The sequence below is a fragment of the Neolamprologus multifasciatus genome, chromosome 7 (genome assembly GCF_963576455.1).
Source record: "Neolamprologus multifasciatus chromosome 7, fNeoMul1.2, whole genome shotgun sequence".
NCBI lineage: Eukaryota > Metazoa > Chordata > Actinopteri > Cichliformes > Cichlidae > Neolamprologus > Neolamprologus multifasciatus.
The window spans coordinates 6,112,182-6,125,194 of NC_140445.1; the positions used below are offsets into that span (position 1 = coordinate 6,112,182).

General features: G+C 38.6%; 1 protein-coding gene across 1 annotated transcript in view; it reads right to left on the minus strand.

Annotated features, from left to right (window-relative positions):
• The window catches only part of LOC146513612 (uncharacterized), a 70,924-nt gene that overhangs the window by 21,707 nt on the left and 36,204 nt on the right, over positions 1-13,013 (minus strand). Inside the window, exons 11-13 of the mRNA XM_085168242.1 lie at positions 4,606-4,707; positions 2,787-2,977; positions 536-648 (exon numbers count right to left, since the gene is read on the minus strand). Coding sequence (XP_085024368.1) covers positions 536-648; positions 2,787-2,977; positions 4,606-4,707 — 406 coding nt within the window. The remainder of the gene's footprint in view (positions 1-535; positions 649-2,786; positions 2,978-4,605; positions 4,708-13,013) is intronic.

The window sequence follows — 13,013 nt, forward strand, 5'->3', positions numbered from 1 at the left end:
AAGTGAAGACCAAATTACATTTGTACACACCTAACTATGAAAATGTTTCATAGTCTTAAAAAGGGACAGATGATGAGCAGCCCTCAGGACAAAATTATAATCTCACATTCCAATTTGTTAATGACTCATGCACAAAAGGTTTCTTACAGCCCAAACAGCTGCAGGGGAAATTTTACGGGATTGTGGGAATCAAAGAGCCCACCACTTAAATGAGCATAAAAGAAAAGGTGTTGATGAAAGGAGAGGGTGTCATGAATTTGTTTAATGTACATAAACAAAGGGAGTCTGAAATGGAGAGAAGAGTAATGATGATATCAGAAGGTGTTCGTGTGTATAAGCTTCTAAAGGATTTATTGTGGATTGTACATATTTCGTTGGAAAATCCTAGACAAACGCATCCGTTTGTGCTGTTCCTTTCAAACAAACAAACGACTCATCCACTGTGGAACAGTGGACACCGTTCTAAACCACAGTCAAGCATAACATTTTAAAAAATATGGCTGAGTACAGAGATCTCAAAATTAAACTTCCTTACCCTTCGGTTTTTTCGCAATCTTCTGCATCTCCCACAGCAACATCGTCACTGCTCTCCTCCACTACTGGCTGATTCGTGACGCCTCTCTGCTGCGTCCGCCTCCTGGATCGAATCTGAAAGAAGAAACAAGGAGCTGGTAAAGGAGCTGAAACCAGATGATTTGGGGCTGAATCACAGCGGTGAGATGTATCCCATTCTGTCTCATCAGCTACAGTGACACAATATCATTAATTATGAATGTGTATTAAGTCGGTACTGTGTCACACCAACTGTGCGCATTTTCTATAAATGAAAAACAAACAAACAAACAAACACACAAATTAAATGCTACACAATTTGATTCTTTACCACAAAGTGCTGTTGTTGATGTTGATTGTGCCAAAACTGAACTTCAACACTTTTATAGACAATGAACGGGGATCGTGATTGGCAGACAGAGTTATTCAGTTATTGTCTGCTTGTTTCACACTAGCTCAATTGGACACCTCCAATTCCTTTTCGCTGCTCTTATTTCTATTATTTTTCACTTCCAGTTTTGAATCGATCATCTTTATGGTTTTTTTTTTTTAAATTTCTTCCGATTTGTTTCCAGGTTGCATGCCCAAAGTCTCTCACAAAACCCTAAGAAATCCAGTTATTCTGTCACTTACTTCATGGACAATCAGAGCAACAGTTCGTTTGTGACAAAAAGGTCACTTAAACAAAAAAAAAGGTTGTTTTCACAGGAAATCCTTTATGTACCAAGCTGTGGTGTCAAAGTGCAGTTCCAAACAAATGAACAGAGCTGGATGTCCAAATGCAACCACCTCCAGAGATTTAGTGACCTGTGTGGTTTCATAACCCAAAGCTCCATCGATTTTATGCTCACAGCACTGTCTAACTGAACTGTGCTGCTGAACATGACCAGTTTATTTATTCAGTCATCAGGCTAATAATGAAGAATTACACTAAGTAGACCAAGCTTGAAATAATAAGCATTTGTTTTAAGATATAGGAATGTGCCCCGACAAATAATCCTCTTTTTCCAAACTTACTGTAGCTGCTTCTGTGCTGGCACGTAAGGATACAAACACTTGTGCTTAGAAGTTCAGAAAATCCTTGTTACTAAACATTATGTAAAGTCAGCATGGGGACTATAGAGATAAGCCCTGCTGTGTCACAAGTGATTTACATGAGATGCCAAATTGGTGATCCTTGCTGCCCAGATTGGCTTTAGCTAAAGGATTCTGGATTGTGAATGGAGCTGTTGAAACTCTTATTGTCAGACACTTGGTCTTTTGTTCAAGGCTTTCATAGATGCTGGCACTCAGTGAATGCTGGTTAAATTAAAAAGAAAAGAAAACTCAATTTAGGTGAGGAAAATCAGAGTCTCCAAACGGCAGGAAATCTTGCAAAGAACTGAAGTTAAGGGGAATGAGCACTCAAAGAACAGCTTGGAAGAAAGTTTGAATCAGAATGAACTGTGAATAAGAACGTTATTATTACTTTATTATTAGCGAGCCAAACAAAACAAAAAGCAGAGTAACGTACAACGGCAGTGCTCGGGTTTCCAAGCACACCTTCTATTTTTGTTCTGTGGTGGGATCAATGGAAAATAATTAAAAGGATGTGGTTATTAATCATTATCTTCTCAGTCATCAAACACTTGTGTCAGTCACAATGGAAAAGAAAGAAAGATACTGAACAAGTGACTTTTCATAATAAATGTATACTTAGGCTTTGGCATTTAGAAAAATATGACAGATGTCAAGATCAGGTCCTCTCTGATATCTGTCCAGTAAAAAACAAGCCAACGGCAAGCAGCCATTGAGCTCAGGGCAACAACCTAAGACAGGAAAGCAGCCAGGCAAGCCTGTCCAATGGTAATAAAACCTCCCTACCAGCAACTCTAAATCTTATCTCTAGACATGTTCATACACAAGGTCTGTAAAACTCAGGTGTGAGTATGATATATGGGCAGTCTTATGAAAGGTTTTATGCTGGAATGGAATCAAATGGTGAATCAGAGAAACCCTACAAAAAGAAAAAGGTCCAGGACCTGTCTTACGGAAACTTAAAGGACTTTTACAATCTATAGCTTTTTGCAGAACATGCAGGTATGAGTAATAATAAACATCTTATCTAAATCTCTGAGTAGAAGACACAACAATTCTCCAGACAAAAGGCTTGTGCTGTGAGTTACACGCTTTAAAACCTACTGTTACAGTCGTGGTTTAGCTGTATTTCAAAGCAAGATGTCTCCAAGTTTTACCTGCGCTTGTGTTAATGAAGCCGAGGTCCGACTCCTGCAGAAGCGTCCAGTTGCAGGACTCTGCTGTCTGGGTGCTGCCTGTGTTTGTGAACTCTTTTTTTCGACCCGCTGTCGCCCCATTGGGTCCAAAAGGTGCCGTTGAGCCAGGCGCATCATCCGTGTCAGTATATTTACAGCACCTGGAAGTGTGACTGTAGGCAAAAAATACAACACAAGAATCTCTCATTCTGCTTGGAAGAAATTCCCAGATCTTTCATTCTCCAAGAAGAACGACTGCCTTTTGTTTCCTGGCTCTGTAAAACAGGGAATGTCATTTAAGATGGTGTAAATCTGCTGTAATACATTTTATTCAACTCGGATATTGAAAACATATGTGGGGCTTGAGTACTACTCCACTAACAAAATCGCAGGTACACAGTACAGATAGTGCTGTAGGCAAAGCATGCTGGAGTAACAAAATAAGTTATCATTCCATGACAGAGCTGCCCCTACTAAAATGCCCGTGTGTGTACTGTGTGGGTTTTGGTGTGTGTATGCGTCCTTGCTATACACAAATGAATGTTATCAGTAGCTTCCCATATTTACTCAGGGGGCAGAATCTGCCTGCTTAGGCAAGCTGTGAACACAAAGACTCACTTATAAAGTGTACTGTCCATGTTTGTGTGCAGGCACACTGATGCATACAATCACTGTTACCATTTCAACAGGACATCAGAAAGTGAGCATTAATTTAGCAGTTTGAAATCTTTCTGTCATCAAGCTGTGCCAGAAGAAAACCTGTGAAAACCTTAACATCCTAATATTCTTGTAACATTTTTGACTTTAAAATCCAGAAGCAAGATTTTGAAAAAAGCATCCATCACATTTTAACAATGTACCAGCTATGTTTATGAGCCTTAGCATACTAGTAAGGTTCTACTTTGAAGACAGCTGTGTGATTTCCTGCCCCAAATACCTGGGGCAGGAACTTTTTGTTGTTACAGACCAGTGACCGTTCCAATAAGGTATTTCAAAGTTTGACATGATCAGCAGCCCAGAGTAAAAAAAATCAATAAAAAAAAAAATCAGCTTGCTGTCTGGCAAGCTGATTGGCCAGCTGCTGGGTCGTTGGGGCCAGTGATTATGTCACCACCAACCACTGTTGTGACTTGTGTGAAACAAACAGGCTGCAGTGACCTTTGCTAACCAGTAATTCTTTTTCTCGCCTTCAGTAGCCAATTTTCACATTATAGGAAGCCTGTGAGGTTACTGTGTTAAGGAGGCTGTTATTAGTGAAAACTCAGCAGGAATGCTAGCTGTGCTCGACAACACGAGCAGCTCACTTGCATTTCTGACTAAAATAGATGTATGCTGACTGTAAAATATGTAGGAGCATGTGTGTGATATAAAGTATTACAAAATTTAGCCAAAGCAGCCTCAGTGTTTCGACAAAAAAGCGGCTAACCCAGCTGCAGTGAAGATGATGTTTACCGTAGTTCACTGTGGAGTCTCTCCTCTACAATTGAGGCCTTAATTCCTTAAGCAAACTGATGACAAGCAGTTTAGCTAAAATATTAGAGAGGATTGTCTTGCAACAGTACTGTGGCTTAAATGTAACTATTAGACAAGTTTCTACCTGTCATACATTTTGCATGGCTCTACCCTACGTTTAACCAGCTCAACTAAATTTGTACCACAGACTTCTTTTTCTTGTTTTAGTATGGCCCTTTCAGCACTTCCGCTCAATACATGGACGTGAGGGTTTCGAAACATTATGTAGACCAATGATGTATGAACACATGAACATTTGTGCACATAAGGGCAAACAACAGAAACTCACCCTTCTCAGTGGTCTTTTCTCCCACAGATGCTGGTGATACATTTTCTTTCTCTTTTCCTTCTGTGACTTCACCAGACTGTGTGCCCTGAGTTTCACTTTGTTCTAAAAACAGCACATCAAATTTTAGACACAATAGTTTCGTTTACAGCATTAGAGGCAAACAGTAGGAAATCTTTTCAAGTCTTTTTTTTTTTTTTTTTACAGTTGATCTCAGTCACTGGTTTTGTCGACACATGAAACATACACACAAAATCTACCAAAACTACCAGAATTTTCAGCACTCATTACTTGCCATAAAATTGTCTGATTTGCAGCCAAGTCACAGTTATATACAACCCAATGTATGTGTTTATTAGTTTATTCCAGTAGTTGCATTATTGTGTCTTTACTGAATACATTGTTTAATCAATCACACTTGCAAGCTGGGAAAGTAAGTGAATCTCTATCCGGTCGTTAAGTCTGACGTCACTAGCCGTGTCTGGGCCTAAACTCCGCTGCAGGTCCATATATCAAACGATCACTATGGCATTACTGAGAGTTGAAAAACTGTCTAAAGTCTGCTCTACCAGGTGTAACAATTGAGTTTAACATCCAGGCATCCATGAAAATGGAATTTATGACATTTAACGGAGTTAGAAGTTAGCAGGAAGTTAGCTCGCTAGCTTCTATCTAAATACAATATAGCATTTCCTGACTGCGGGGTTTTGGAAACAAATTAAAACGTACAGCTCTGTTATCACTTCCAACATAAATGAAGACAGAAAACTAAACAGCAGTGATGTTTGTAGGGTTACTGAAGTTTGGCTAGCTGGTATATAATGATGTGCTACGTGACCGCTAGCGACACTCCTATGTTAGCATAATATAAACAAGCTAACTTTTTTTCCACTCGATAAAAGTTAACGTGAGTGTTCTCAGTGGTCAGGAACAAATGTAATCGCATGGCAGGATGCTGTAAAAGGACCAAACTTCAGCCAGGAGAACAACTGAGATAATCCATCCACAATACGAGGTTAGTCATTCATATACTGCTGCATGGGCTGGGCTGTAGTTACATCCTAAGGTTTTAAAAACTGAGCTTAAATAAATGATTAGCGGTAATAAAAGCCGAGGGAGGTCAACAGTGATCACTGACTGTTTCAGGAGCTTTTTGAGATTAAATAGAAGAAAATACAAAACATTAAACATGTTAACAACACAAAAGCCATATTAAACGCAGACTACTTTAGGCCCGGAAGTAGGATTCGTCACGTCATCACTTAACGACCGGATGGTGACTCTTCCAGAAGGTACTTGGAGTAAAGTGTTCCAAATTAAGGAGATGAGGCTGAAAGTGTGGGTTATAAAAAGGTGCCTCTCTCTGTGTGTAAAAGCATACAAAGTCTGGTTACTTAAAGTCTAAGCAGTAAAACACAAAATAATAATGACGTTAAGCACTCCAAAAACACCCAAAAACTGTCATGTCTTAAGTTTATGGAAAAAAAATACATAGAAACACTTGAAGATGCTTGAAACAATGTTCTCTGGACAGATTAAAATGTTTTTTATATTGTACTTTTTGGTGTGAAGCATATGTTTAGGCTTGGAGGAAAAAGGAACTGAACCCAAACAGTCAAACATGCTGGAGGAAGCATTATGATTTGTGCCTCACTTTGCTACCACAAAACCTGGACACCAAGAGAACAATAAATTCAAAATTGCATAACGAAATGTTACATTATAACCATTAATTCCAAATGAGATGCTGTATAATGACATGGTAATAAGCCTTGTTCTCATGTTCATTTTGGGAACGAGCCAGATAAAGCTGTGGTATGGTTACAGTAACTGGGTTTAACCTGTAGCATGTGGCAAGAATCTGCAGAATGAACACTTCTAAAATATCAACTTGGTCTGAGATGCTGAATTTATTTCAGGTTTGTGCCATGTGGGTGGGAATGGTGGTTTAGACTTCTAATTTATAAGGATAAGGCTTCTGGCAAACAGGAAGAGCCAACGGTAAAGCGCAGTGTGTCCCAATCAAATGCAAGGTCTTTTCTGGGTCCTGAGTACAGTTATCTTTGATGTTAAAACAAGTCCATTTCCCAGACACACCCTCCTCCCCCCTTTTATTGCCAATGGCTCTCTCCCGTAGCCTCATGTCTCCCTTTGCTTCCTTCCCTCCCTGCGATCCATCTCAATCACTGTCAGACATCAGTTAAGGAGAGGTTACCTTCCATAGCCAAATGCCAACTTCAAAACACTGACATGCTAGAGCATGTCCCCCGTTAGCCACCCAAAGACTAACAGGATGAGAACATGTGGCATTAGCTCATCGCCTCTTTAAAATAAATTACAACGTGAAAGTATGTTCACTGCTGTTGTGTCGTGTGTGTATGCATGGGTACAAATTAGGAATGACTTCAACGCAAACACAAATAGTTGTCTCTGACATATACTTTATCTGTGACATCATAGAGCTGAAACAGTTAAACATACGTATATAAAAACTAACCATGGATTCAGGAACACCTGTGACCTCAACTCAAAGTTTCTGTATGACTCAGTGTTATAATTAGAAGTTCCAAATGGTTGTGTGTGTTTGACTTATTGCTGAAACTCACCCTAGAAGCATGTCTACTCTCACTGGAGCTGCCACCTAACAGTCTGCATTTTCACAGGACCTCAGTGATTTAAACAATACACGCAGGCATTACAGAACAAAAGCTACACTGTCCAGTATCAGACCAAACCTTACAATATACAGTTCAATGTATCAACGCTATCAATTATTCCCTTAAACTGAGAAGAGTCAGAAGAGTGTGCAGTGTATCTTGGCACATGTTTAGGAAAAGGTGGGTTACAGGCTGGAAAAGCCCAGAGTCTATCACAGGGCTGACACGGGCTCAAATTGCAAGAGATTAATGGAGCTGCCTCTCCAGAGGGTTAGGGAAAAGTTCATGTCCCGGCACTTGGTCTAATCTAATCTAATAAGATCTGGTGTAAGGTAAATGAGTGGTGTTGAGTGGCTCTACAAAAAGGGACAAATTAATTAGCTATAAGGAAAAAAAAAAAACCCTGATATGTGAGAAAACTTGTAATGTTGCGCTTACGTTGTGATCTGCAATATCTTAGTTATTCCTAATATATGTCCGAGCTTACGAAGAGAGCATTAATGCCTGATACCTCTGCAGCTTTCAGTGAAAACTTCATCTCACATTCACCATAAACAAGTGTGTCGTTTGTTTTTTGGTCTGACTGATCAAAATTTGGGAGTAAAACTTCACAGACAACCATCCAAAATCTGATCTTGTTTTGAAACTCAAGCTGAGTCCTTATCATTAGTTAACATGATGCTCCGATCCTGAAAACTGAAGAGTTTGGAAAGAACAGAGCTGGTCGACCTAAAAGAATATTATGTTATGTATGGTATATTGGGGTTAGGGGTGGAGAAAAAAATCGATACTGTGTAGTATCGTGATATTTTGTTTGCTAATAATGTATCGATACAGGGACAGCAGAAATCGATATTTTGTTACAAAAAAGGTTTTTGTGCTCTGACTTCAGAGCATGTTGATCCTTTTTCTGAGCAAGAATCCTGACATTCCTTCACTGTCCAAATGTGTTTAACTTGTTTTTGGCAGCAATAAACATGACAGTTTACTTAATTAAAATAAAACATGTCTTAAATTAAAATAAGTTTAAAACTTTTTTATTTAATGTAAAATTATATTTTGTTTTAATTTACTTTCAAATTCTTCAGTTGCTGAAGGGGCTGCATAGTTTTCATAAACTGCATAGTTCAGAATAGCTACAATTGTACCAGATGGTTGATTCAGTTAAGTTGGACTAGACTGTAATACAAACCGTTCAGTTTGTCAACAATAAAACTGAAATGAGAGAAAGACTGAGTGTGAGACTTTGATATTAGATAAAATGAATATTGATAAAGTTTACCTTTATGTACAGAATCTGAATATCGCAAAATATTTTAAAAAATTGCAATAATATCGTATCGTGCGTTAAGTATTGTGATAATATCGTATCGTGGGATGTATGGTGATTCCCACCTCTAATTGGGGTACCCCTGCGTATCAAGCCAAATGGAAATCTATTTAATTAAAACTAGCTGAGACTTAACTTCAAGCTACGCGCAGAGATACAACAGCTCAAGATGAGGCAGATTCCATTTCAGGGATCACTATGAAACTATTCTGAGATTATCAAGAAATTCCAACTGGAAGGTGACAAACTTAATAAGGCATTCGACTGAAAAAGTCACTTGGATGAGTGACAAAAACGCTACGTCCAGATGAACAGAAGCCATTCAGTTTCCCACGTTTGACTCAGCAAAGACAGCTAATACATTTTCAAAGTAAAGTGGGAAGGACAGCAGCTTTTTGTAACCTTGTTAGAAGAAAACATTGAAAACTTTGAACAAGTAAAAAATTAAATATACCTTCAGATCACCTTCACATTTACAGGACAATAGATATACAATTGTGAAGAGTTTCAAAACATGACCTGAACTCACTATAGATCATCGATATACAATGTAACCAGGTTTAGAACATCTCTTTACAATGTATAGCTAAGTGTATAGACGAGTGTTCCCTTCATCACCTTGGAGGAACAATGATCCCCCACCAGAACCTCCACCTCCAATCCCCACATGCCCACAGCCCACTGCATGCCTCAAGGTCTGTTTTTAGACACACCTACATGCATATCCATGTATATACACAAACAGAAAGACAAATATACAAAACCAACACAAACATAGTGATGTGGTTACTTGCAGCTATTACTACATATGGTCAAAATCCCGACTCCCACACAACCAGTTGGTAATGTGAGTGTAGGTAAGCTCAGCTCCGGGCTTTCTCTGTGACTCAGGGATATAATGAGAAGGTATGAATGACAGTGTGTTATTCTGCCCACACTCTCTCTGCTTCTCTCTCACTCTCTCAATGTCAGTTTCAGATGACAGAGCACTCTGCTGATTCCTCAGTGTTCAGGAATTACTGCTGATGACACGCAGCCCTTTGAAGGTTGTGTTTTGGTGTGTTTGAAGCGTCTCTTGTCCCCTGGGAACAGGCAGCGCAGCACACCTGTAGCTGAGATTGGATAAGCTTTAATGTAAGCCTGGGCTCAGCAGATCCTGCAGCCTGGGAGCTTACTGACACTGCTCAATGGAGGCTTTGAAGTGCTGATCATTTACAAAAAGGAGGGGTGGTAATGGACACACAAAATGTCTTAAGGGAAGACACACAGAAGAGGACGAGAAACATGGAGACAAATAGTCAGAGCCATGTTTGACGTTTACCATGTTCCATTTTCTCTAATCTGTGCAATAAGTTTGGAAATGACATGTGACACCTGGGAGTCAGCGCAGAAAACACCAGGTTTTACTACGAGTAGTAAGCAGAAAAGCTGTCAGCCAGCATTTTTGAAAATTGTAGCATGACATAATCACCCGAGGGTAAATGACAGGACTTCTGTCTACTAAGCAATCTTTCCATATGTTTGGTGATGTAATAAACATGCAGACTGCTGACCTTAGATTCTGCAGTGTGCAGCCTAATTTATTTTGCAAAAGAAAAAAAAAAAAAAAATCCTGCAGGACAAACAAGACATGATGAAAAATATCATTTCTTATTTAAATCAGCATTGTGAGTAATCAACTAGGGCTGTGCGATATGACCAAAATGTCATATCCCGATATAAGAATTCTATCGTCCCGATAATGATATAAATCACAAAAATGTAACATTTTCTGTAAATTCTGTGAATCTCGGGCAGCTAGTCTTGCGGGAAGTGTTTCCAGCTGCGCGTCATGTAGCTGGAGTCGAGTGTTTTAACCGATGTATGAAACTATACATTTTTAGACATAAGTTGTAATGGCCGTGCTGCGGGGAAAAGCCTGTTCTAACGTTTGAGTCTAAGGTTTATTTTTTAGCACCTGGCGGCTCTTTTTTACTTCTCATCCGTAAATAATCTGCTCTGTCACGTGATTCAGTTTATTTTGAAAAGTCTCAACAGGATCTTGAGCTTTATTGTGAAAGGTTTATGTGGAACATAAACAAGCGGACACGCGATGCTGTTACCGTCGTTGTTGCTAACGACAACGCATAAAAACAGGCGCTTGTCCGTCCGTAGTATGGTTATATTAAATATAAGAGAAAGAGAGAACTTTAATAAATTAATATAGCCACTACAGTGATCATCAAAACGATGAAAAATATTGCCGTAAACAGTTTATTTTGCGACACCACGAAACAAACGATAGCATAAAATGAAACAATAGATGTTTTTATATCGTCATCCAATATATATCGTTATATCGAACAGCCCTATAATCAACTGATCAGTCACATCATTCACAATAGTTTATTTGTAAGCTAAAGGTACCTTCAGTCGTTTCCGTTTATTTATTAGAGAAAGAAAGAACGTGGTGGTTCATGCGTTATGAAGACACATTATTCATGTGTGCACCAAGATATGAAGGATGAAAACTATGTTTTAAGGTGGGCAGGGGCCAGAATTATGGCCCAAGCTCTCACTGTGGTTGTAGAGATCGAATGGCTCGAAGAATCAGGGTGGAACCAAATAACTGATTGTTGATTTTCACAGTCAAATGATTGATTTCAAATTATATAATTACATTTTGAGTATACATTAACAGCACTGACACTGTGTGCTTGAAGTGAAAAACCACTCTAGCATTCAGAGTGGACATTACAGTTAACCAAGTGTAAAACAAAAAACACCCAACTGTGAATTAACCTGTTCGAGTGGAAACATGTCTGTGGATATTCTTCAGCATCATTAAACCAGGGGCATAATCTCTTATGAGATAGATGGCCTAAAAAAGTTCTTGTTATTTTAGCCTACTAGACATGACTAATCAATCTTAAGTCTGCAGACTAATAAGTCAGACAACAAGGACACAGATGGGAATTTGTTTTACTCTCTAAATATTGGCTTTGGTAAAGACACTAAAATTCTTGTATGCTACTGGTTGGCAACAAGTGGACAAGTAGTCCTTTTATGTCTCTGACAGAGAAAAACCCAACAATCATAGGATTCCCCTATGAGCAAGCACTTTGGCGACAGTGGGAAGGAAAAACTCCCTTCTAACAGGAAGAAATCAATATTTTAAAGCCTTTATTTAGAAGCATTCTTCTAAATGCCCTAAACTTTGAGGGAAGTCTCCAGAAGAAGAAGAAAAAAAGAAGAGGCTAGCTGAAGTAACAAAAATAAATAAATAAATAAAAACTGAATTTAACTATCTTCAATTCTGAAGATGGTTAAATAAAAGGCTCCAAGAACAACTGATTGATTTTAGAGGTCCGTCTCTGGTCAGTCTTATAGAAAAGTAAATAAAGCTTCAATATTTTACATCTTAGTTAGAAATGTATTCAATAGGCTCTATTTAAATAGGCTGACTAGAGCAATGGCAAGCAGAAAAAACCCCGACACAGCTAGTACTAATAAAGAAAAAAAAGGCAGACAAAAAGGTAAACACGAGAACAAAAACAGTAGGAAAGACGAAGACAAATGAGCACTGAGATAATCTCTGAAGTCTGTGGCTATGCGAAAAAGAAAGGGGATTTCCACAGAGGCCACAGTCCAGTTAAAGAAATAAACACAGACCCTCCCCTTTATGACTCACAAAAGACCTTTCTGGACACTCTTAAAAGCCACCACTATAAATCACAAAGTGTTCTTAATTATTAGCAATTTTAAATCTAGTTTCAATACAATACTGATTTTACAGTTTACTTACATGACCGTTAAGGTCTTGAAAGTACTGAAATAACTGGCTGTTTCCTGTGAACTGCTGTGCAGTGACGTTATTCACTGGGTTTGTGTGTCTGCATGTATCTTAGGGTACAGTAGGAAAGAATTATCATTTGGCTACAGAAAGGCAAGAGGACGACAGAAGGAGGAAATTAGATAAAGGGGTTAAAAATAAACCCAGTATATTCAGGAAAATGCAACAAAACACACACTTCAACTTCACCCTTATGAACAGTTTGTGTAGAAACTAAAACATTTAGTTTACAAAACATTTAATTAATCATAATTTAACTCAGTTAAGATGAGATCTTTTGTTTCCTGCTGAAGACTTTCTGTGTTAAGTTGTTAGATTTTGAAACATAGATCAGTAAATTATTTTAGGCCTGTGATTGGCTGTCTGCACCATTCCTTTCATCCGATGGCAGTCACCCTGTCAAACATGTTGTGATCTCAGAGTTTTGACCTTTTTTCTTAGTTGAGGACTTAGAAACCCCATTTCATTTTCATTATATTAATTTAGAGAATTAGTTCTTATTTATTCTTATTCAATTTGACCTACGCCCCTAAAAAAAGGGGCGTAGCTCACGGGCGACCGTGGCTCAGGGGATTGGGGAGCGTATCTGTAA